This window comes from Genypterus blacodes, unplaced genomic scaffold, assembly GCF_046128005.1.
Source record: "Genypterus blacodes isolate CSIRO-AG114 ecotype Tasmania unplaced genomic scaffold, CSIRO-AGI_Gbla_v1 ptg000156l_1, whole genome shotgun sequence".
NCBI classification, from domain to species: Eukaryota; Metazoa; Chordata; class Actinopteri; order Ophidiiformes; family Ophidiidae; genus Genypterus; species Genypterus blacodes.
In genome coordinates this window covers 7,682,339-7,708,253 of record NW_027466957.1, presented here as the reverse complement: position 1 = coordinate 7,708,253, position 25,915 = coordinate 7,682,339, and the positions used below count along the sequence as shown (strand labels likewise).

At 43.7% G+C, this 25,915-nt stretch overlaps 1 protein-coding gene across 1 annotated transcript; it reads right to left on the bottom strand.

Annotated features, from left to right (window-relative positions):
• Positions 1-306: 306 nt before the first annotated feature.
• Positions 307-20,318, bottom strand: LOC143013023 (fibulin-2-like). The gene is made up of 17 exons (XM_076166438.1): positions 20,224-20,318; positions 17,017-18,459; positions 11,536-11,650; positions 10,902-11,031; positions 9,855-10,059; positions 9,075-9,293; positions 8,254-8,364; positions 7,710-7,811; positions 6,700-6,831; positions 4,934-5,071; positions 4,000-4,152; positions 3,787-3,915; positions 3,098-3,223; positions 2,620-2,736; positions 2,392-2,520; positions 1,867-1,990; positions 307-1,630 (listed from the first exon to the last, which is right to left on the bottom strand). Exons 2-17 carry the CDS (start codon positions 18,350-18,352, stop codon positions 1,273-1,275), a joined length of 3,624 nt encoding a protein of 1,207 aa, XP_076022553.1. The 5' UTR covers positions 18,353-18,459; positions 20,224-20,318; the 3' UTR covers positions 307-1,272.
• Positions 20,319-25,915: the final 5,597 nt, after the last annotated feature.

The window sequence follows — 25,915 nt, the reverse complement described above, 5'->3', positions numbered from 1 at the left end:
CCTGAGCTAAAGATGACCTTATTATTATTAGAGCACATTAGCAGTTAGGAAGGTTGTCATGACTGAATGGAAACTCTTTATTACTTTAGTTACACTCGGTCAACATTAAACTGATTATGAGTGAAATTCCCCTGATTCATGAAGTTTATTTTTTTTATGTAATTCGCTCTTTAGAAAGTTTAGATGGTTCTACTGCTTTTGAGCAAAGCCAACTAGTAGGACCGTTGGCTGCCTGTAGGTGGAAGTCTAACTCTTTCAACGCAACAACCCTTGAGATGCTTTGGAGCCTAAATGAAGTCACACACACGCAGAAGACTATAATGTTTATGTTTCAGATATCAAACGCTACATTGCCATCGCTTTCATTAGCTTTCATAAATCGTGTGTGTCATACCGTGTGTGTTGACGAACGATGCTCATTCTCAGGGTGAGTTCACTAGTGAAGTGTGAACAGGTATGTAAATAGGCATGTACAGTAAATTTACAGGGTAACATGTCCGGACAAGAATGGATTATATACTTGAACCACTTCACTTCACCGAGAATACGAATCATATACACTCTGTATATACAAAGAGAGCGGGCGACTTCACCAACATGTTTCATATAATAAGCAGGTTAAAGTTACAACTGAGTGTGAACGCACAAAAGTGGATTGGATTTTTGAAACATTTTATTAAAAATACTTTGCGGCTTATGAATCAAGCAGAAAAAATATAATACATCCATTCATGATATGTCTGATTACAAGGATACAAATACTGTATATGCCATATAAGGTCATATTAAATTAGTGGTAAAATTACTTCAAAGACAAACCAGGAAACTTAGCGCAGGGTTATAAATGAAAAAAAAAAAGAAATAGCTGTTCAGGCACAGGAATAAAAACTCTTATTAACAATTTCTTCTCCTTCCGCCGCAGTGTAATTAAACTGGCATCAGCTAACGGGACGATACAAGACGAATATTAATTATCAGGGTATAAAAACAAGCCGAGCATACAAGCTTTTGTTTTCATTGTCATAGCAGAGAGGTGTAACTATTTTATAGAATTTTTTGTTTGAAATTGTTTAGGATGTTCGTAAATCAGATAGAAATTACAATATTTTATTATATTTATCTACTTTTACAGGGCTGTGATAAAGTCAACTTCAACAGGATATAAACCCACTGAGACACAGTGGTAAGTTTTACGACATTGTTAAATAAAGATTTAATCAGTCCTTGTGAGTTACATTTGGGTCCATGGTGGCCACAACTGGGCTCCGGCTGTTAGAGTGAATTCTCTGTGATGAAGACGTAAATCTTGGCCATGAAAGTGGAAAACGTCCCCTGTCTCCAAAGCTTCATCTCCACGTCAATGAGGAAGTCCCTGTGCTCGGGAACCTGCCGGTTTAAGAACACGGCACCCGTGTAGGTGTTCAGCTTTCGGGTGCTGAAGTAGTTGTCCTCGTTTCCCTGGGTGATGCTGACGATGACGTTGTCCCCGGAGTAAGCAGGGGACGGGCCGATACGGAAGATCTGGGCAGGAATGACGATGTTGGACTGGAAGCTGAGGTAGTAGTAGGTGATTCTCAGAGGAGAGGTTTGACACTCCAGGTAGTTGGGACAGCTGATCCGCTCGCAACGGCTACGGGAGAGACAAGTCAGGTCAGGCACACGCAAAATATAGGTTATTGAGTAAAACTGAGTCAAATATGTCAGGAAAGAGTAATTACTGAGCATGAATGAGCTCTTAAAGTCAACAGAGTCAACAAGGAAAACCACTGAATAATTCCATTCCATGCAGTACAAATTAACGTTGTGAGAAACCAATGCGGCACGATTACAGTGTGGTTACGGCTTCAAACAGATGCTATAACCTACGTGTCAGACACTTTACGGTAGTTTGGCGGACAGTCCAGAGCGAGGCAGCGGTAATCTCCTTGGATGTTGTAGCAGGTCTCAGCCAGAGAGCAGTTCTGGGCCCCGCTGGCACACTCGTCGATATCTAGAACCCAAAGCACAGTTTGACATAAGACAAGACGTAAGCGCTGCGTTTACTGCCTGGAGAGTGAGAGAGATACGCGTGAGCCACTGAACAAATTAACTCTGAGTAAAGGCCTCATTACGGAAACATGTAAAACTAAATTGAGTTCTTGCGGGGAACAAATGCTCAAATACAGAAATTGAAATGAGTGGAGAACCAACTTTGAGCTGATAAAGTTTTATGGATTGGGTAATCACTGAGCCACTGTAAAAACCACCAATTATATTTATCTGAGCACAGGCATTGTACTCTGTGTTGAGCTAAACGTGCATATAGATATTGTCGGCCATTTAAGAGGAGGATGAAGCACACTGGAAATGATCTGATGTAAGTGTGTACATGCTTGATCGGGACTCATTCACCTCGACAGGAGCGTCCATTTGCCGACATGGTGTAACCGTATTCAGGACAGGCGCACTGATAGCTACCGGCAACGTTCACACACTTATAGGTGCACAGGTGGCCCATGCTCTGGGAACATTCGTCGATGTCTGAGTGAAAAGAGAAAGGAAGTCATGTGAGACACATCCAGAGACTAGGAGAGACTTAAACATGCTATAAGAGCAGGAGAACAATAGACGGCGCCACACCTTCACAGGTGTGCCCGTCCTCCCTCAGGTAGTAGCCCTGCCTACAGTAGCACTGGTACGACCCGTAGATGTTGGCACACTCCTGACTGCACGGGCTGGACAAGCATTCATTCACATCTGGAATTATAGGGGTCACAAATCATTAGATTAACGGATTTGTAATGTTTAATCACAACATATGAAGAAGCTGTAGTTCATAGGGTTTTATTTTGAAAGAATGGAACACAGTATATGAAACACCAGTAAAATATCAACATCAATCCACAGGAAATCTTTGATATAATCTCTCTCTCTCTATCTCTCTCTCTCTCTCTCTTTCTCTCTCTCAAACACACACACGCCTAAGCCCCTCCTCATGTATGCACACACAGGCATGTCTGCGTGCACAAATACACAAACATACAGTAACGTGCGAAAAAACTGCACATATGGATGCACACACTCCTTCACACCCACACGGGCAGACGCAAACACACACCTTCACAGTTCTTGCCATTGCCGGATAAGCGGAAGCCAACGGTACAAGAGCATTCATAGGAGCCTGGGGTGTTCTCGCAGGTCTGGGCACACAGGCGGCCCGGGTAGCGCCAGCACTCATTTACATCTGAGAGGAAGAAGGAGTGTCATACCTGTGAGAAGTGTGTGTGTGTGTGTGGTTTTGTCAGTTTGCGTGCATGTGTGCAACCAAGTGTGTGTCGAGGTTTGATTCCCTACATGTCTGGGTGCTGTATGTGTGCAGGCCTGTGCGTGTTTGTGTGCTTGTCAACGAGAGTGTGACGTGAGGGGACCAGCTGCCTGCTGATAGTCTAAACACTTCAGCCCGGTCCATTATTATGAGAGTCACAACACGGTGAATCAGAAACAAGAAGGCGAAGCGGCAGCGGCGGAGGTGGCGGCAGGGGCAGAATGGAGTCCTTTGCCGCGGGAAACGTGCTCGCCGGCCGCTGCTGCAAGAGCCGAGGCCAGGCTGCAGCGGCACCGCCTGGGAAACTGCAGCAGCCATAGAACCGTAGTTAATAATAAACAGAGGCAGCAGAGGGAAGAAGAAGAAGAAGGGGGGGCTGGGGGGTTCTACAGCGGTGTGAAAGTGAAAGGAGGTGAGTGTTTTGTAGGCGTGCTTCTTCTTCTTCTTCTTCCTCTAATGGTTGCGCGTGCTGGCCAACATACCCACACACGTCCGTCTGAATGTGTCATACTGGTAGCCTGCCTGGCAGTCGCAGCGGTAGGAACCCGGCAGATTGTGGCACAGCTGACCCTCTCCACAGCGATGTACATTGCTCTGACACTCATCCACGTCTACAGCAGAAGTTATAGAATAACACGACATCACTTATTTCTGAAGTGTTTGAATCATATCTGAGTGCATGTTGGTGATCTTACCAATGCACCTGGATCCATCAGGGCTGGCGTGGTACCCGCGGCTACACATTAGTATAATCTTCCGCTGGCACGTGTAGGATCCCACTGTGTTGATGCAGCTATATCCTGAACTGCACGGCTGGGACAAGGTGCCAGCGGTACACTCGTCAATGTCTGCCAGAAAGAGAGGGATGAGGAGAAAAACACACGGCAAAGAGAAGCGAGATACGCACAGAGAGAAGTTTATAAAGACCCGGGGGGCACAAATAAGCGCAGTGTGAGATGAGAAAGAGAAAGGAGGGCAGCTCGTCTTTAGCCACACTGTGATATCAAAGCAGAGCAAAACATCACACAGTTGCATTCCCCTGGATGACTTTGCTGTGTAGTGTGCATGTGTATATCGTAGAATTTCTTCCATTTTCTCATTTTAGAGCATTTCTTTTTACACTCCTTTTACAGTGATGTCTGCTGCCTCGACATGCCCCAGTTCCTGCCCCTTGGGGCTAATTCCACAGCATCAGTTCATACTGGAGGAGGACAGAGGACTGGCTTTTATCCACCCCTCTGCAGCCCCTAACAGCAACCTCTCTGATCTCCTGTCTGTGTGGCATTTAACCCCTCTGTCACTGCACTGCTGCTGCTCCACGCACGCAGTATTCAATCCCAAGTCTACTGCAAGCTGTGAAATTACCAACAGAGACGTTTCCATCTGTGTACTGAGCTAGATTCATGACTTTACACAGATTGGCATTCCTGATGAATCACTGTAAGAAGGCATTTCCAACATTTAGCAGAGGAAATGATCAGATTGAGTGGAGTAAGACTGTGTACCTCTACATTAAACTATACTTTGAAGGCCTTTTGGATCTGTATGCTGAGGCTACAGTTCCATTACATATTCAGCCTGGAACTCTTGATATACACAGCATATTAAAAAATATCTGGTTTCTCTTACCTAAGCAGTTGCCCTGTGTGTCCTGGGTAAAGCCCACAGAGCATCGGGGTTTGGGGTTGCACCTGAATGAGCCCTCCGTATTCACACACTCAAAGCCGAGCCCGCAGTTATGGCTGCTCTGCGCACACTCGTCGATATCTGGATGGATGAAGATGAATTACACAGGGAATGAGAGGCGAAGGGGATGATTCATCAAAACTTCAGTATAAATCAAAGATTATTAGTTTCAGTCTGTTAATCCGCCCGATGTGTTATCTCCTTGCCGGGAGATGAATTACCTGCTGTACTTGTAATACCATTACCCACCACTGGATGGTAGTGTGGTTAAACGGCAGATTCTAAAACTCACATCTGTGCATAAATATATGCCTATAGATACTTAAGAGGTTAAACGGGAACAAAAGAATCAAATTATAATGTCGAGGCTATGTTCAAAAATATTTCTTATATTAATCACTCTCATTATAACATATTACAACAGAAGGGCCCACGGCTTATTACCTCAAGTGGAAGCAGATGTTATATGCATGCAATTTGTGTCTGCGTCTGTGAGTGTCTGAATGTCTCGCAAAACACTGTGGTATATCCCCCCCCAGAGTCTTTCACCACCTGCCTACTAAGGGATCTACCTCCTGTCAATCACACTCCCACATTTGTTGCTGTGTCGTGAACCAGCACTGCAGGGAAATGGTAATCTCTAAAGAAAACAACCTGTGGTACAGATGTGTGCGTTAATAATTCATGAGAATCTCGTGTTTACTCGAGGCTTGCATGAGTTTGCCGCCGTAATTGCAGTACAGCAGCCTAAAACCAGCTCTGGCAGCCCTGCGGATATAAGGAGGGTCTCTAAACAGCAGATAGTGATTGAGCATCTTGCTCCTGACACAAGCCTGGCAGCTCCATCCAGAGCTGAGTGAACCCCCGCCAGCCCAACACAGACGGCCACAGGAAGAGGAGCCAGGGAGCAGGATTAATGTGTGAGAGGCACTGACCTCGCTCCCAGTCAAGGCAATAGGAACGTAATGGGTCCTTACAAATTAGAGAGGGACCCAGCCCCGCCCTTAAAAAAGCTAGAAAGGTTAAAGAGTTATTCATTTCTCATCTGAGCAGGCCATTTAAAGACTGACATTGGGTTAGGTCGGAAGATAGTGAGTGAGGTTGTGAAAGAGTTTGCTTGTTGTTCTGACAGAGTCATTGTGTTGAGCAAGGGAGTTCGGTTTCTCCTTGTTTGGCAAATTCATGTCACTCGTGAGAGGATGTGAGAAAGAAGAGGATTTCACTTCTGACCCAGCACAGAAACGCTTTTTATTTATGAAATAGTCATAATTTGGACACTTACTGCATTCTTAACTACATTACACTCCCTTGAACATTCTTTTCAGGTATAAACAGCTGTAAATTAGCTCAACCCCTCTAACCATCATCTGTAGAGGTCCTCCTTCCTCAGCGCCTCCATGGACCCAATACGATTCAGTAATGAGACGTACTGGGAGGTTTACTGCTACACCTCAAAGGAAGCTTCCTAGACAATGAAAAGCCATGAAGCTCCTTGTGCCAAGATTTCACAGGCAAACACTCTCTGGCGTCATACACCTTGATATGCCCTCCTGGGTGTGCTCATATGTGAAATTTCATAATCAGTGGATGCCAATAATGCCTCAACATTGAGCAACGTGTATTTGTTAGACTGTGAACATTTAGAACACATGTGTTGATGGGATTCACACCTGAGCCACTGCGGGTAGTTTAAGGGTGTTACTGCGTACCTTCACAGATGTCGTTGTAGATCTGGTAGCCCGGGGGACAGGTGATCTGCTTCTGACACACGTAACTGCCTGCCGTATTCACACAGCGCTCATTCAACTGGCAGGCATGAGTGGACAAACACTCATTAATGTCTAAATGTTGACACAAAAAAAAGAAAGAGAAACGTGTCAGGTGGAGTCAGCGTGAAGAACGAGAATAAAGGTGTACTGTGTAAGTGTCTGGATACAGGCTGAGGAACAAGAGTGGAGGAGATGCAGGAAAGTACCGACAGCTGAGCCCTGCTTGGTATTTCTGTGTAACAGCAAGCGTAACACAGTTGCAGCCAGATTAAAGAGGCAGGTTGTACCCTCCTCTGGGAGGAAGATTAGGGGCAAAGCCACTGAGTATAAAATCCACACAATGAGAAATTTGTCAGCGCACTGAGCTGCTGCTGAGCTCCCTAGCAGAGTTCACTGCCGTGGAGCAGCAGCCAAACCAGTGCTTATGTCTTAACCCAAACATAATGAAGAGTTCAGTCCAAGGCATGGAGATAAAAGGATGGACATGGTGTGCAGAGAGTAAGATACACTGGCACAGGTATTCAGGTTAAATTAAATAAATAAAAGCAGAAGATCCACATTAAATAGTCAATAAATAGTTCATAATAAATAATTTTACAACCAATTTACTGTAAATAGTAGTAAATTGGTAGTAAAATATATTCAAGCCCTTTAAAGACTTTAACCTGGATTGAGAGTTTTGTTTTGCTGTCAGGAGGAAAAGGCAATTTCAAGTTATTAGAAGAATCAGAACAATTACAGTAGAGGAATGGAGCGGGCTCACACTACAGAAAGGACAACTGGAAGCATCTGAAAAGGAAACTAATAATATTTGAAACTCAGAAAACGGTATGAAATTGCTTTTGTTCGTGTGCAGCATTTGTCAGTGTCTGCTGATAACATTGGAGCTCAAGTTTTGCTACAGCTGACGCTCGCTTTCAGCTTCTTATGACAACGTTTCAGTTCCTCACCTTCACATGAACGTCCATCAGCTCGGAGAGAGAAGCCTGGGAAACAGGAGCATTGTGGCCTTCCCCCCACCGGGGTGCACTGTTGCTCACAGAGGCTGTTTCCTGAACAGAGCGGTAGTAAAGTCAAATACAATGCAATATATCACTGCTCCACAAAACAGCCTGTAGGCCACATACAGTATGAAACAGGAGATCTGTGCCTCTGCGTGGGTCAGATAAACACTATTTACTGCAAAACTGTTGGCTCATTTCCTGTTTCCAGGTTGATCCCTGACCCGGTCATATTGAATTTCCAACAGTTTGACGACAGTGTGGGACCTCCACCCTGATGTTATGGAAACCAAACAAGAGAAACATAATGTGACCCTGCACAAAGGATGATGTGGACCTCTGGAGAACAACTGGTAACTGCTGAAAACAAACTGGCTGCTCGAAACATACAGCAACTTACTCGTTCCACTTTCTGATTAAGACATAAAGTGTAATGAAAGAGTTAATTGTGGTGTGTCGGGTATTCATCTCCCTCTGTCCACGTGTGTCTTACCTTCACAGGGGTCCATCGGGACGGGGGGCTGTGTAGGAGGTGGAGGGAGGGCGGTGGGCTCGGGCGCTGCTCTGTCGTCCTCCCTCAGCTTGTTCTCCTCGTCCACCGTCTCTGCGGAGACACGAATAATTTCATCACAGGAGAAGCTAATTGCACTGTAATCTCGCTTTCCACCTTGCCGTCTACTTTGCTCTTAGTTAGTGGCTTACACCTTGTGCAACGGCTTCATTTTCGCCCCGGCGATATGAGGCGAGGAAGCCACAGATGAAAGTTGTAATAGCACTAAAGGTGAGACAGGAAAAAACATGGCCTGCAGACAAACAGTTTCTTTTATTAGTGAGCTCCATCCCTCACTGTAATTTGCCAAGGAGAGCTCTAGCATTAGTTTCCTGTTGGGACAAGCTTGTGATGGTGAAAGCTACTGTTGATTAAAGTCTGCTGCACTGTAGCAAAGTCATTCAGCCTAAAATGAAAATACTTACAACACAATAATATTAATCTAAGCACAACTTAGATTAAGACACAGCGACAACAGCAGAAGTGTGTCGTAGGTTGAGCTTTGGTATCAGTCCAGGAAATAAATGTTACTGTGTGATTAGGATAACTATTATTAGGCGGTATCAGCGCTTGCAGACAGGAAGGAACTCTCAGAAAGACCGGGAAAATAATACACTCTGAGTGTTTAGACAAATTGCAACAAATGGGGTCTTCCTGCAAGCAATGTGAGCTGTAAATCATATTTCAAAGAGCAGAGTCACTTTATTACATGCCAGCATCATTGGGGTTATAAAAGTCTCGTATCGCTGCACGGTGGTCTTTACCTTGCGCACAAGTAAAACCGTCTTCTTGCAGCGTGTATCCGGGGAAGCACTCACATCTGAAGGAGCCCGGCGTGTTGACGCATCTGTGGTGGCAGAGGCTGCCCTCGTATATCAGGCACTCGTCCATGTCCTCCACCTCCACGGGACCCTCCGCCGCGTTCTCCCTCTCCTGCTCGTCGCCGATGGAGAAGGCCTCTTTGGGGAACGGACTGTCAGACACTGCAGGGGCGCGGGGAGAGTGTGCTTCATGAACGTGCAAAAACATCAGTGTGTAGAGAGATACAGTATGTGCGAAGGCGAAATAGGTGGGAAACAGTTAATATCTTTACTGTAAAAGCTTTCTTTCCTTTTCTGTCAGTGCAAATATGTCTCCAGCTCAGAGTGCTTTAAGAAGAGGATTTAAGGCGGTTCCAGGCGGGCCCTAGATCTCTTAGAATTACAGTAAATGGGTGAACTGGGGTATTGTACTTTGCTCTTGCAGGCCAATGAGGGGCACCATTCTTCAGGGGGGTTGAGGGACCACCTTATAATACTTCCCTTAACAGCTAGAATCAAATAAATCTTCCCTTAACAGCTAGAATCAACTAAATCGTGAGTCTTTTGTGTAAATCAGTACTTTTCTCTGGAAGTGCACCAGTGTATTACTTTGCCCCCTCTGGCCTCCAACCTCTCTTGGAGTGTGTGTTGCGTCCTTGGCAAAGACAATGGAGTGCATGCAACACATTAGCATTGCAAGTTTGTGTGTGCGTGAATGTGTGTGTGTGTGTTTGTTAACAATACCTTTCTTTGGCAGGGCAGTGGAGTCTAGAATGGGCTTTTCTTTGATGGCGTGCCAGCCGTCTCCATTCCCAGCCGGCCTCCCTCGCTCGCCCTCGCAGCAGGCGAGGAAGACGTGTCTGCAGTCGCGGCCCAGGTACTGGTGGGCGTCGCAGTCGTGGCCCTCGCGGCCAACCTGCAGCCCCAGCGAGCAACAGCCACAGCACTCCTGCAAGTGGAAAGTGGCTTTATACATATATACTCAATACATACTGCATACTGGGCAATAATGTAGTTTAAAGTAAGGGATTGTGTGGCTCATTAGAGTAACTACTGCGCTTGGAAAAACAGTTTATGAAAAACACTGCACGCAACAGACCACATGCAAAGGTTTGTTTTTTCTGAATTGCGATATGGTCTCAATTCAGGGAAACTCCCCCCCTCGCATGCGACCTTTGACCCTCTGTCTCTCAGCAAGAGCCCACAGCAGCGAGAGGCATGGCCCAACATAAAACTCAAGTAATGACCACTCTGCTGCAGCACGGCTGTAGTCGGCATCGTATTAAGTCTACAGGAGTCACACGAAGAGGTGTTGAAAACTAATATTAACAGCCGTAATAGAGTACTGAGTTGATAATGGTTGCATGCTGCACAAAGGGTCTTTGGTAGGTCACTCAGAGGGTAAATTGATGGAAATCTGGACTAATATATGACAGTTAGAGGCCCCCGTGACCAGGCCGCAGTTTATCACTGCTCCTGTGGCTGTGTCCTCCACTTCAAGATGCTTATAGAACTGTGGGAACCTTTGATTGTAATTGGCCCTTGAGCATTTAGTCCAAATTGAATACAGTAATTGAATAACAGAGGGAAGTACAGCAGTGGGAGACGTCCAGAATAAAGCTGTCATGAGTCTTCTTCAGGTCAGTGCAATTCTACTGTGGACGAACAAAATTGTCAACTTCTAATTTAAAGACGGTCGTAGGTTTAATATGATATTTCCTCTGTAGGATGTTTGACTGTAAACCCGGTTATGTTTGGCTCTTGCTGTGTTATCTGGTCAGTGTTACTAGCCTTGTAGGCATCGATTCCACATTTGTCATTGGCATCCTCCTCGCAGACATTTCCTCCCCTGGCTGCGTTCATTCCGGCCAAACACCGACTCTCTCTCAGCGAGCCCACGCAGCACTGTTGTTGGGCGGTCCTGACGGGGGGAAAAGCACACGGGAGAATGTTTGGACGGCAACTTTGAGCATGAAGCAACAGTGATTGCTTCCCACCGCTTCGGCGATGGAGCTGACCGAGTCGGAAGCGTCCTCTGAAATCTAATTAAGGGCTGGAAGAGAAAGAGAGTCGGGATGCATAGCAGTGCTGCTGTGGAAATTTAAATCTTAATCAGCAGCCAGTCAAATCCCTTAAGAGCATTTGGCATTTCCAAAGAAAATTTCACTTAAATGTAACTGATCTCAGAAGAAAACACCGGTAATAAGGAAATATGTATATCCTGCAGTGTTTCTCAGGGGAGCTATAAAGACAAATGACTACAATATGCACACTTCAATAAAATCACCTTCAAATTCAAAGACCAATAAACAGGCGTTGTAAGTACCTCTCCACACAATGTAATTAAAGATGAATTACAGTGTGCTGCTTTTAATTATGAGAGTTAAACTAAATGATGTGGATGGGCGTTTAACGACCGTCTTACCAGCAGATGGAGCGCCTATCTTTTGTGGGCGGGTCCATGTTGTTGCAGTGGCCTTTAGCCGAAGCCCATTCCTGGCCAGTCTGGCAGCAGGCTTTCACCAGCTCCTTGGCAGACGCTGTGACGGGATGACAAACGGGATTAATGCATCAGTGTGTTTGGGCGCGAGAACATTTAGGGAGTTGAAGTAAAGTTGAGGTGCTCTAATAGAAAAGGAGTGCGATAAGTCAACACACTCGCTGTTGGAGGATCACTTAGTTCTCTGCGTATTTTGTTGTGCACACTGTACTCTGCACAAAGCTGTTTTTCTTTCCAGACTCGGCACTTAGTGACATTGGCAAGAACAAGGATGAAATCCAAGTCTCGACGAAATTAAAGCGAATTTGTATTTTTTTCACATGAGGCTCATCAGTGCTGGAGCAGGAACAAGGAGTAGTAACACATTAGAGCTTTGTTTTCTAACTGGGTCAGGGAGCAGACGGGGCAAAAACACATTATCTGGTTTACAGGGAAAATATACGTGTTACGGCAATAACAGGGCCGCGCATTCCAGCTTTGATTTGTGGCTCCTGCACTGTAAAAGACTCACGACATACACGTCTTCCCCCCGTCAGTCAGGATCCAATCAGGATTTGTAAACTATTGAGAATCTGGATGGAACACAAATGTCTTCTCATCTCAGCTTTACAGGTGTTGAACCTTGACTCGCCCTTTATGTTTTGACATCAAGGCCGTTACTCCAGAACGCAGCACATGAGTGATGCGGCGTCTGTAATTTATAGTTTTAAAAATGAGAAAATCTAAACCTTGAAAGACACAGTGACTCAACTCCAGTCCCACAAGTTTAACAAGTTGCTTTGAACCTGGGTGAATGTATATTAAAAGACAGGGAACATAATTATTCACCCTTCATCTTTTGCTCTTTTTCATTTTCTCCAGGTGGAATCTGTTCCCTCGTCGTGTACGTTAAACAAATTTGCTCCATGTGTGCATACAGCAGGGGGAACGTATACAGAGTCAAAGTAGTCGCTATACATGAAAAGAAACTTTAAGCTGAATTACATATCCCAGCGATGCTGACCCAGTCTCTCCCCGTATCTTTGACAGGCCTTCTAATTAAGCCTGAGCAGCAAACTCCGTTCCATTCAGAGGAGTGATAATTAGCCAGGGTGATTTATCAGGATCGCACAATGGAAGATTTCATAGGAGCATCTCTGTACTCTCAGCCTCTCATTATATCTGCCCATTAGACTAGAGTGAACACCAGATGTGTTGCTCTCATCCAAATCCAAAACCTGTGACATCACTCCCTGAAAATATGAAGCCACACTAACAACCAAAAAGGGGCAACTCTGGACATGCCTGGGAGCTGTCATAAAGCCGCGCGTTGCCACTCATCAAAGCTCCCCCTTTGTGGACACAGCGGTGATTTACAAAACAGGTGGGCCGGAGAGAACAGGACTGACAAATGTGCACAGGTCACCAGCTCACAAACGCTACAAACAAGTGCGGCTGAACTTGTCACTGACGGTGAAAGCTTAAAAGCGTGGCGACGTTTGTGTGAGAAGCACGCGCGTGTGTGTGTGTGTGTGTCTAGTTCCTAGTGTGACTGTGATATCACATCTTCTGAACATGTCTAAGAGCAGCTGGCTGTGAAATAAGAGGGAGTATTCTCCTCGTTATCGCCATGGCTTCATTCATAAAACAAATGACGTATTACGCTTCAATTGTTGACAGCTATTAATCTAAACTAATCAATCTGCCTGAGATTGAATCAGAAACGTGTCATCCATCTTTTCTCCTCACTGGGGTTACAGTTGAAGAGAGCCCAGAGGTTTGGCCTCTATTTCACACAGTAACATCCAATCCAATTACACCTTTGTGAGATTAGATTAGCTCAATAATAATATTCTGTCAGCACTTGTCACTAATGGTGCAATAAAGGAGGCATTGTTGATTGTCAGTGACACTGTGTTTCTCACAGGTGCCGCGTGTGTCCTTGAACCATCCAAGCATGAAGAGCGTGTAACTGTGTCGCCACCACAATGCCGTTAAATCAGCATTGGTGTAAATTGGCTTTTTGTACATGGAATCAGATCTCAAATCAGTGAGCAAATATTCTCCACAGTTGTGTGACGTGTATGTGCCCTCTCTTGTGTTGTATTATTCAGCCTGATCTATTCAAAGGTGTGGTCACATAACACAACTAAGGAACATTTGCTCATTTTTTGTCACAAGAAATCCATCCAAACTTAGATTTTGGACAAAAATAACACAAATCCTGGCAGAAGTCCCAACAGATGGAATTAATCTAAATCATATATCTTAAAGAAAAAAAAACATGCATTAGTTCATATGAGAAGTTTATCGTACTTCATATCTGTGTGTCAGAAATCAGCGGTACACAACTGCACTCTGCACTATGTTGATGACAGATGTGTAAAAGAAGCAGAGCTGCTATTGGGTTGTAATTTCTCACCCATCTCTCATGGCTCTTGTTATTGACTGGTTTCCTGCATCTGGAGCCGATATTATTTTTTATTTATACACACGTGTGACATGTGGATCAGGCGGTTTGCAGTAAAGACATGTTGCAGACTTCAGATACGTTGAAATTCTTGGAAACGACCGGGAAAGCACCCTAGATTAACGAGAGTAAACCAATCTAATCTTCACAGTAATGGTACAGTAGGAGTGAACTTTCTCATGACCACCTCTGGAATCCACCCTCCTTTTCATCATAAGGAAAATTGTCCAGCTGTTGAGCCCATTCCCACGCACGGCAAAGCTTTCTATACGCACACGTTTAATCTGCTGTTATTCATGTCTAACATTCGCCTCCTTTCGTCTGAAGTGATGGCTGCTGATTCTAATGTAGCCAGCGAAATTACTGAGCAGGGTGAGTGAGGCTGTGTGAAGGTGTGCTTGAGATGGGGTGATTACTGGGAGGACTGGGAAACCGGCAGCCTCATGGGAGATGGGTAATCACACTGGCAGTGAGTAGCGTCTGGCAATCACGCCACAACAGTGGTCTCATTCATCACATGGGTATTATGCCGCTCACAGGTACAGCCCCCAAGAAATCCTATACCAAGTCCAGCACAGGATCAGAAAGCCTAAACAATCCCATCCCCCCACCGGCACACACTGCTCCCGGTGGAGGCCGAGAGGGTAAACGAGGGGGGAGTTATTGACTGAAAGCAAGAAAAAAAAATACATTCATCTTGCACTGTGTTCCACTCCAAAGACAGATCATTTATGTTTGCTAAGAAATGGCCGTGCCCTTGTTATTGAAGCTTTTGCTTTTCCTCTCTGAATAACTTCAACATCCTCCACTAATGGCGTTGATAACAGGCATTACTCAGGGGTCTTATCTGCTGAGTTTTTTCCTGTCTGTGCGTTAACATGTCCCTGCTCTGGAAAGCTTCCATCACTGTGAAACCTCACATGCAGCCTCTAACAAGCGACGGCCATCTCCATGCTCCATACAAGTAGAAGAAAAGGCAAAGCTGTTAGGGTGGGCAGGCTGAAGAGTAACAGAATACCCTAATGTGTAAAAGCTCAGTCTTATACTAAATAAACATCAGTGTAATGCTCCCTGTCAAAGTGCCTGCTTGGTAAACAGCAACAAACAGTCCATAACCTATATTTTTCTGACGTTGCTGAACTCAAACATGTGCCTCTGCTGCCCATAGAAACACCTCATGGATGCACACATACTATACATACCTATGGAGGCCAGGTGCTGAAAGGAAAGAAATATCCTGGCAGGTCTCAACAAAAGTCACAGTGTAGTAAAGGAGGTTAACAAGAGACGAGGGCGAGGACAACTCCAGATTGCTGTTTGCTAGACAAAACTCCATTAACAAGAAGGAACTCAACAGATTGCGTAACTCAGACATACAGGATGATTGAAAATGCGTATTTCTATGACAGGATATGTTCACAAAATCTTAATATGCATCAAAACACCACAGATAATCAAGCCAATTGACTGATGGTGACCATGATTTTAAGGGGATAAATCTAATCTGGGGTTTGTAAGGATAAACTGTGCTAAATTTCAGTGGAGTCAGACTCACAGCCACTGAATAACGTCCGATATCATTTATCACGTTGCTGTGCCGGCCAAACGAAAGAAAGAAAACAAAAACAGCGGGATGTCTGAGCTGATTTGTGCACATGTCATCTAAATTTGGCCACAAACGCACAAGTGCTCAAGAGTTATGCTGGTTTAAATCAAACTCACGAAGCCTACAAGAACTTGACACACAGCTACAGGAAAACTGTTAGATCTATCAAAAACAAATACTAATTTCTTTGGATATAGGTTATGCTCAGAACCGAGTGAAGACTACTTTTAATTGGTTTCAGGCAGAAATGGGTGTGGACCGTACCGACAAATCTGTCTTGAACCGAGGAATCTGGGAAATGTTTTGCTTCCGTGATGGCTCGAGATTTATGAGACAAAAGTGCTTTATAAAAGGCCACATGGCGGTGCTATCTGCAACCAAAACTGGTCAGCCACATCACCACGACCTAATTTGGAATACATGGAGAATATTTGTTTTAGGGTATCTTGATAATTAACAAATACAGGCCCAGACATGGGAGAAAGTCATACAGACCTCTTAGAGAAATGTGATTATATTCAGACATAAAGACATGAATGACATTTGAAGAAATATAGATTAGGATTTCTGCGCAGGAAGCTTATCAATCACTAGTGTTTGAGGAGCCTTGAGGAGAATTCATGTGAGAAAAACATAAATTTCGATGATTACATGGGATCGTGCTCGATTACATTATTCAGAAGGGTTGTTACGATCATTAACTGTAAATCGTGTGTACGTAACATATTAGTCCTTCTTTGGAACTCGAGATGATGCTTTTCTTCCTAGTTCCCAGTGAACTGTGACACATCTGCCAGACAAACTAGTAATCACTTCATCATCTGCTTTCTATTGCAATGCCTGCAGTGGATTGGGCTGAAGGGGGCTGGACTGTTTGACAGCATGCTGAAAGTCACATGGCAGTTAGACTGTAGCAACGTCGTGTAAATCTATATCTCTGGATTTACTATTAACCCATATTTATAAAGAACAAGACAGAAATATGTTATTCCCTCAACATGAATGGGCATAGAATCCATACTAAGTACACAGTGTAGGTAGATAAATGCTATCTAGGGATCACAGACTTTCCATGAACAATTGTTTTTCCTGGACCACTGCCAGCTTGAATAGAGTGATTATGAATTCCTCCTAAAAAAGGCAGGATGTGAAAGGAGGAAGAGGAAGATGTGTGATGAAACTGTACCAACCCAACACTGTCATCACAAGGCTGTAAATCGTGTCCTAACATATCTGGATGTTGGCAGTGAGCAAATCAAAACGTTTATTAGGTCTATAGTCTTACTGTAGTTGTTGTAAACACAAATTACAGCGTTGGTGATGTTCCAAACTTTATAATGGGCAAGCATACCTGTGTCTTCTTCTTCTTCTTCTCCTTCGACGTGGGAAGGCTGGTAGTTGTAAAGCGTTTGGGGTTGTCTGCGTGGCTGTTCTCCATCCTCCTTCACCCTCACAGGAGCCCTGCTGGTGGGACTGAACTGGATTGTGGGGAATGAGTCACGCACCTCTTCACCATCAGGGTGCTTGGGATCAGCTGAGACCTTTTCTTGACCTTTATGGCCTGAGGCGTGAGATCTCCCATGACTGCCCGTATGCCTGTGCTTGTGCTGTCCGGTGTGTCTGACAGCACCCTTGTTGGCTCGAGCTGCGTCTTTATACGACTCCCTGCCGTTGTTGTATCTGATGGTCTTCTCAACGGCTTCCTGCCCTGGCCTGTGGTCTTCTGTGGTCACTCTGTGTGTGGTTGTAGTTGTTAACACTGTCGATGTGTCTTTCTGGGCCCTGGTAGTGGTTGGATCTGCGTGGTGCTTGACCTCAGACTGACTGCTCTTCTCGCCATCAGGGCTTCTTTGTTTTACTCTCAGCTCGTGTTTCCTCCCATCAGAGGAGCTCACGGAAATGGAGCTTGACTCTGAGTAAGTTGGTGGTACTGTAGTAGATTCCAGTGGCAGGGCCAGATCCTGAGGAGTGGAAGATGTAGGCTCTGCCAATGTATAGTCATAATCCTCTGTGCCAAAATTGGGTGGGTCCTCCTTATACAGTGGGAGAGTGTTTCCCAGTGCCAGCTTGGAGAGCGGTTCCAGCGGATTTGTCTGTCGTCTGTCGTGAGGTTTGCTAATGTCACCCGACGGATTGTTGTTACTCTCTTGCGTAGGCTTATTAACACTATACGGGTTGCATCCTTGGACAGGCAAACACATCAAGCTTCCTCCTTCATTTGGACAGTGACAAACCTGGCACGGGTCTATCTGAAAGGAGTGTCCTGCCTCATACTTCTTGTTGCCATGGATACAGCCAACTCGCCCACATTCCAGACATCCATCTTCAGGTTGTACAATGTCGAGGCAGTTGGGTGGGATTTCGGGACACGGAATAAAATGACAGCTAATCTTCCCTCCTCCCTGAGGACAAGAGCATTCTGTGCTTCCAAAATCAACAAAGTAGGATTCTCCCTCTGGGACTTTCCCTTTCCGGAAGCCTTTTTGGACACAGTCATAGTACTGGTAACCCTCACACGTGCAGCCCTTTTGAGCACAGGTAGGGCAGCATGACCCCTTCTCTGAAACTATTTCTATGCAATTGTGCATAGGAGGACAATCCACACCTGCGCAGTCTCTCTGGCTGAGACAGGTGTCCATGCACAGCATCGTCCAGCACAAGAACAACGTTGGCTTCCAAATATCCATTTTGATATTAGAAAATTATTTCAGGTCCTTATTTCAGTCCTTATTAGAATGTTTTTCTTCAGGCTAAAGTTTTTTATCCAGATGAGAAAGAATGTGTGTCTTTTAGCCTGTTAAAAGAAACAATTGTTAATGTTAAATGATGTATTTACAGTAAAAAAAAAAGTTACCTGACAGGTGATACCAGTCAGTGCCATTTATTCTGGATCATTTTCACGTTAATGCTTTCATTTGACGGCCTGCCAAACGTAGCTTTCTCCGTGCCATGGCTATTGGCACCAAAGGGAGCCTGAGCCATGGGCTATAGTTGATTGCAAATGGAAATTTGGCCAAAGCTGAAGAGGGATTGAAAGAAATATGTACAATACAAACAAATATTGTTTATAATAATAAACTAGTTGCTGGCGAAACAGTGCTGAAAAAGCACATTATCAGTTCCACTGCACTAAATTAGTGTAACATACAACGATAGTGTGACCAACGTGTTGCACACACGATTATCTGTTATCAGTAAATGTCGGCATACCTAAAAAAAAAGTGGCAGCAGAAACTGGCCTCGTGCTGTGAGGAAGTGGAAGTGTTGTGACTTCAAATCAGAGCAGATTGAAAACCAGGTGTTTTCTATTTTACTTTTTCTGTTCCTGCTCACTGCTTGCTTTTGAGTCCTATGAGATTTATGAGCTGAAACGTATGTGACATTTCAGTTTGGTTCAAATCAGAGATTAATTTAGTTATGAATTTGCTGTTTACATCCTGCTACACTGTGCGAGTCCAGCCTAAACAACAGGAATTCCTGATTAAACCCAAACCGTAGCAGATGTTAACATTTACATAATTTTCTGCATTTCAAAATGCTGAGAATTCCCGGTGCACTGAGCAAAGCCTTCAGCACGATCTATCTGAAAGTAATAATGCCTATATCACTTAACATACTTTGATCAATACATTGTATGATGACTGTCAGACTCTGTCACTTCTACTTTCTTTACTCAGCCAAGGCCATGGACCAACACAAAGTGCACTGCAGCACCATTTGGAGAATCAATGAAGTCTTTGTGTGCTCTGGGCACAAAACCATTTTACCAGATCTTTAACTGGCACATGGCCCACCAGCATGGTGTTTTAACTTCATTTAGCCAGATGAACCAAAACCCCAAGTATCTGTGTCTGAGACTCATCTGGCTGTATCTTAAATGCTTTGATAGGTCTGGTTTCTTTGAATGAAAAACAGTGTGTTGGGATGTGAGTCCAACAATCAGTTTATGGACTTTACATAGCATTTCATCCCAGACAGGGAAACTGACCTTTATCCTTCTGCTCACATACACACACATGCACACATGCACACATGCACGCACACACACGTGAGCAAATACTGATTTCTATCATCTCCAAACAAACACGTTGAAATGCGTACTTCAAAAAGCTTCACTAGCGATAATTGTTTGTGTTATAACTCTCCAATTTAGAAAGAAATGTTATGATGAAGAATGTTACACACATCCGTGTTTAAACCGCCACGTTATAGCCTTGCATGTGGAACATAACCTGCCTCTTAAGGTTGAATTCAAATTAAAATCCAAAGGGACATTTTGAATTAGGATTATAGGGGAATTCTAACCACACACTTGCAGCGGTTTAATCCCCCCTCGAGAAAATGTCAAACAATATCAGTCATTTATAACCGCGTGGATTTACTTTCAGAAACATTAATAATTTTTTCCCCCCTGTTGTTCTTTTAATCATAGATTTTCTAAAAAAGAACTGTCAGCGAAAAATCAACCTGTGGATCTCACTGTGTTAAATTGTGCGTTAAAGCCGATTGTTACACGGGCGGTTTGATGGCTGTTAGAATACAAAATCGTCTTTCCTACCTTGCGTCCTTGATTTTGCAATGCTGGTGAGCTCCTGAAGGAAACTTGTGCGGCAAAGTTTGTGCCCCGATCCCGGGCTCATGGAGGCAGGGAGAGCCCCGCTCCCTTTGGAGGGCGGGACAAACTTATCCGTGGAGCTGTTTCCAAATTATTTCGACGGTCTGGAATGAACTCTATATTCCTTATTATGCGTAAAATGGACACAGTTTACGAGATTTTATCCCAAGTCACTTCACAGGGAAGTATGTGTCTTTGTGAAACTGACTGTGATCCCAGAGTTTAGGAGATGTAATGATGGTCCATAGTAATGATGGTGGCAGAATAGTTACACACTGACAGAAACACAAACTGCAAATAAATTTCTGTAAAAGTAAGGAAGTAGTTCATACTGTATTTTCCAATTAAATGATATGGAGCAGTTTAGTCCTACAGTCCTAAAGAGCCTCAAGACACTCACATACAAGCAACTATCACATGACTGATCTGTGTGTACGACATCTGAAATACACACACGCTCAGTTCTACAGAGAATATATTGGGAATGGTCTTTTCTTACACAACTCCAGTTTTGCCTTCTTGATCCCAGGTCACTGGTTGGTATAAAGGGAGACAAAAGCTGCTTCAGTGGGTGAATAGATTGATCAGACAGACACACTGGCAAGTGGGGTTCATTGGATACTTTGTCTCAGGGTCTCCCTTGACTAATCAATGACAGAGATGAGTCAGAAGCCCCATTATTAGTTTTTTAGTAATTATAAAGAAAAATGCACAGCTGCTCAAGAGTGTAAAACTAAGGGGACTCCCAGGTTCTCTTTATTGAAATGTTTTCACAGATTATCTCAGAAATTGCTTCCTCTGTATCCCTCATAACAGACCAATGACCTTTTAAGTATGTCCTCATCCACTACTTGCAATGCAAACTGTAGCAGGGGCTGTAGTCCCGACTGCAGGATTGATTTGTCTGCTCCACTGTGATCCCAGGCTAACCTGTGCCTGGTAATCAGACTCAGTCTTAATAACCTGGACGCATGAGCTAAGTGCCTCTGGAGCAGGATAATCCCCAGGGGAGGTTGCCACTGTAGTGCAGCCCTGCCCTGCTGTGGAGCCAAGTGCAACCAAGCAACGCCCATAAACTGCTGACCCCCAGAATAGTAGGCAAGTAATAAAAACGCCATCAAAGGAAATCAAATGTTACATCTGCCCTTTTTACAGAAATGTTTGCCAAGTGACACCCATTATATAACACATGGGTTATCTGTGGCCACCTTCAGGAACTTCTGTCACAAATGCACTGGAATATCTGAGGAAGCATCATTGGAAAAGCATGATCCCCAATTCCTTCTGTCACCTCTGAATAGGCACTTTGTGTTAAGTGTGTAAAATACCTATATTTAACAATCTGCAGTAAAAAGCATATCACATGAACAACAACGAGTGTCCCCATTAGGGGTTCAGAACATTTGAGGCCCCTGACTCTTTGAGAGACGTCATCGTGTGCAAGCAGGGACTGAATGGCCTGTTCCTCCACAGTAGTTGACCTCTCCGTGCTCTTGTGAGGCTAGAAAACCTCAGTGCAGTAATGGCTCTCAGCTTGCAAGATAATGTCATCTGACACGCACTGATTTGGCAGAGGTAATTGCACCCCACGCTGTTGTAATTTCTCATTCATGCATGTTTGAATGATGACTTATGCCACCGCTAATTCACCAAGCCCACAGTCTGTAACCCTGGCTCGTAAAAATCTGTCTAATGACCTCAATTTATACCTCACACACCATCAGAAAAATGTATGACACGTATTTATTATTTGTTCTGTGAGCAGAGTGAAGTCATGCCTCAGATGTCTTAATACAGCATTAATATTCCTCGCGGTTTTCAATCAATTTGAGGGCAGTGATAGTGACATCATTGTCTTTTTGGAGCCCCAGACGCAGCAGGTGTTCATGTTATCTCTCCTTTGTGTGACACTGTGTTCTGCTCCTTTGTTTAAACAGGTGGATAGAGATTCAATGGGCTGTAAGGCTTCTGGAGTCACAGGAATAGTTTGGGATGGCCTGTGTTGCAACATACGGAATAATCCAGCCTATTACTTTTTCATTACATGACTAATCCCTCTTGGGTCCGACTTGTGTGTGTGATGTAAGCAGTGAGAAGGCCAGTTACAAATAAAGACAAAATAAAATGCGCACCATGACACAGTTGCAGAGACACTACTAGCAGCAACATACCACACATGTGGCTACATTGATTGGCCAATAAAATGCCGCACACGTTTTCTGCTTGGATAGTTTCCCTGCAGACTCAAACATGTTCTCTTTCGCCACACAGTACTGCAGGTCTAAGATGAAGTGTAAAGAGGAAGTCTTTCATGTGGGACAGCAAAGACGGGGCACAGTGGCCCTGCAGGGGGCTGCAACACTAAAGCGTATTAAGACCCAAATGTGATGTGGAGAAAGTGACTCCCCCACCTGTGTCTTGTAAAGACTTTTTCCAGGTTGTAAATAAGGGAATGTCTGGAGAAGGGTTCAGTCCCTGAGGGCAACTGCTTATAGTTTAGCCACAAAATTGAACAATGTAGAATTGCTCCACAGATATAATGAATACACAAGATAATTTAACAAAGTTTAGTTGCAATTACAGACAAGGTGTTAAGAAGGATTGAAACTGATCTAGCGCTATGGATTAATATAAAATATTCTATTAGCTTTAGTTCGCATGATGTAAATTTAATTAACGCAAATGAAAAATAAGTCTCTTTGGTATACAATAACGTGGCGGACACATGAAAGCATTTTAGAGAGATTATACCCCCATTGTTCATGATCACAAATGCATAGAGCTGCAAATACAGACCTTCTCAGCTCTCTCTCCGCCTAATGCCTACACCATGGAAATAGCTTGGGAATTTAAAGCATGTGTTAAGATTGCGTGAAGGGATTTCACGCCTATAATGCAGCACTGTAAACTGGCTTTTACAGACTGTAAATGAAGTTTAAGAGAAAGTGATGAATAAATGTTTACCAGTTTGCAGAGAAAACTGCAGAGACCTTGTGTTCATCTGCACCCTTATCACTGTTGTGCTCCAGCTCCTTGTCTTATTTTACATTTGTTGGAACACACAGATAGCTCCCCGAGGGAAAGTCTTCCTCAAAGACTTCACTGATTGTAACACCTTTTGTTATTCATACATAGAGCAGTTCTCACCACACCTCACACCAAAAGGACATTAAAGCTGTATACTTCCTAAAATATTTGAAGCAGTGACCCATCTAAATGCTATTACATTTCCGAATGCTGATCTGCCACATGAGAAACATTGCTATAGAGTAAGTGTTTAAGTAAGCTATGTGGCCTTCTGCACCCAGTTGTTTGGACTAAGTCAAGCACGGTGGCCAAGAAAAGTTCCCGTCTTCACACAAGGAAGGATGTGACTGCTGATGCATGCCAGATGAGGAGATGGACAGACTTGGAAAGCAGCTGCAGACTTTGTGATATAGGGGGAGAGAAACTTGAAATGTAGGGTGTCATTGAATGGAACAACACCCATTTGGTGTGCAGAGCAGTCTTTCTAGTAGAGGTAAAATGTTTTGATAGTTTTAGGTGTCTTGCAGTTTTCCATGACACATTGGCATCTGTGATAGACCACCTTTTAGAAGATTTAGTCTATTTAGCAAAATGAGTAATTCAAAACTGGCATGACACTCAAACTTGTCAAAAACACGAACACAAACTCAATTAATTTAAGAGAGAAATCATTCCAACTAGTTGAGAACTTCCTTTCTTCTTGGATGAAGTTCATGGCTCAGAATACTGCCAGATTTTGGCTGAGGAAATCACTGAAAGATCTGTCCAAGGTAGAAAAAACAACAACTCCAATTTATAAGTATTTGCGCTCTCAATGACCTCAATCTGGAACTACACTTTGTGTCGTCTAGACTTGTGTGTAACCCTCCACAAGAAGTGCTAACAGACACAGAGTGTGACATTCAGGTATTGTTTTCCTAATGCTCAGACATTACATCACTCACTCCTAACATCGTTTCTACACACACTGCCCATGCACAGGGTACAAAGTTGAAACTAAAATACGTACTGAAGCCCACATGAAGCTGTGCTCTCAAAATATTTGAAAGTTGTCCTCAGTTTTCATTGCTATCACTGACTGAATTAGGATATAAGTTATTTCAGAACCATCAAATCAAAAACCTAAGCAAGTTGAGTCAAGCGGGAACAGTGATTGCTTTCAGTCATGTAAATACACATCAGGTTCTATAAACAGATAGCTGCAATTTAACATTATATTGTTGTTGGTAATGCCAGGGTATTTGGCATGGAGCACCATTCAGTTATGGGAGCTAACTAATGTTTTCTGACTCATAGAATATGTCACCTCTGGCACAAATGCAATTATGTAAAACACATCAAAACCACAGCATAGCTCCCAATCAAGCTCTGCATCTCTCTGTGTCCAGAAAATGGCAGCAAGGTCCAGGAGGAGCTTTACGGTAACAGCATCAAAGGGAATGAGGGGATGGATGGGAAACAAAGCAGCCAAATGAGCTCATTCATGCTTTTGATGCTGCACGACCACAGTCAAACATGTTGACATGCGCCTATTCTCAGGAAAAATCACTTCAGCTTTTGTGTTATATGGCTAATATTCAAAGGGTAATGATGACAATTCCCCTCAGTGAATAACATGAAACCATCTCACATGCATAGTTACTAACCACATCTGGATGAGAGTATGAGTAGCTGTCAGTGACATCTAGAGGTGAAAATTTGTGAACTGCACGTTCTTGAATATGAACCAAGTCACAAATTCCAGACACTTCCAAAGAAGCAGGACCAGTTGTGAACCATGGTCGGTCTTGTGTTGTTATTCTGGTTTTCTAAACAATTAGTTTCAGGTAAATACCAAACAGATCCAAACCTGCCCTTTCAGATGTTTGGTAGTGCAATTGAAACATAAATGTGCTGTTTACAACGGCACATTTATGTTTCAATTGTGTGCCAACAGACTTTGTGATTAATGTTTCTTTATTGGACGCGTCAGTAGACTAGAAACAAGCAAATAAACAAATTCAAGGCTGTTGATCGTAGGCTTGCCAAGTGTGACTATGGGCCAACCTGACATGTGGACACAAGGCAGAAAAAGCACAGCTGTAATTAAACATGTTAACGGTGGCTCAGTTGCTTCCAGGAGAGGAAGCCACACGAGCCAACATTCACACAGCCAAAATCATGTTGCTGACACACCTAAATGGAATGCAGCCAATGTAATGTTTTAAATAATTTTTAATACTTACATTATAATACACAGTCATTGTACAGGGCTGTGCTCATTATAATTAATTGTTTTCACGAGCTAGTGCTTCATCTTTTATTGCTGTATGTTATTGTTGTAATTAATTGTATTGTTTTACTGTTGTTGCTGATTATTTACGTGGTCCTATGTTGTAAATATCCTCTAAATAGTTGTTTAGTACAATATGCTATAAATAAATACGTGTATTACGCGTTTTGATGTTGTAATTCATTATATCTTTATCCATCGATTAACGCAATAATTGTTACTACATAACACGACTACTACGACGACTACTACTGCTGCTGCTGCCATAGATAAATACCTAACTTGTCCAGGGGTACTGTGTCTTTAAGAAAAGGGATCATCGCAGGTCAACCGTGT

Bases quoted from the DNA above. Each gene is read 5' to 3' on its own strand.
- LOC143013023 (XM_076166438.1), bottom strand. From the start codon at position 18,352: ATGGATATTTGGAAGCCAACGTTGTTCTTGTGCTGGACGATGCTGTGC. The intron at 7,812-8,253 runs GTAAGACACACG...CGCTCTGTTCAG, and splicing joins CCCGATGGACCCCTGTGAAG to GAAACAGCCTCTGTGAGCAA. The intron at 4,153-4,933 runs GTAAGAGAAACC...TCTTTCTGGCAG, and splicing joins CACACAGGGCAACTGCTTAG to ACATTGACGAGTGTACCGCT.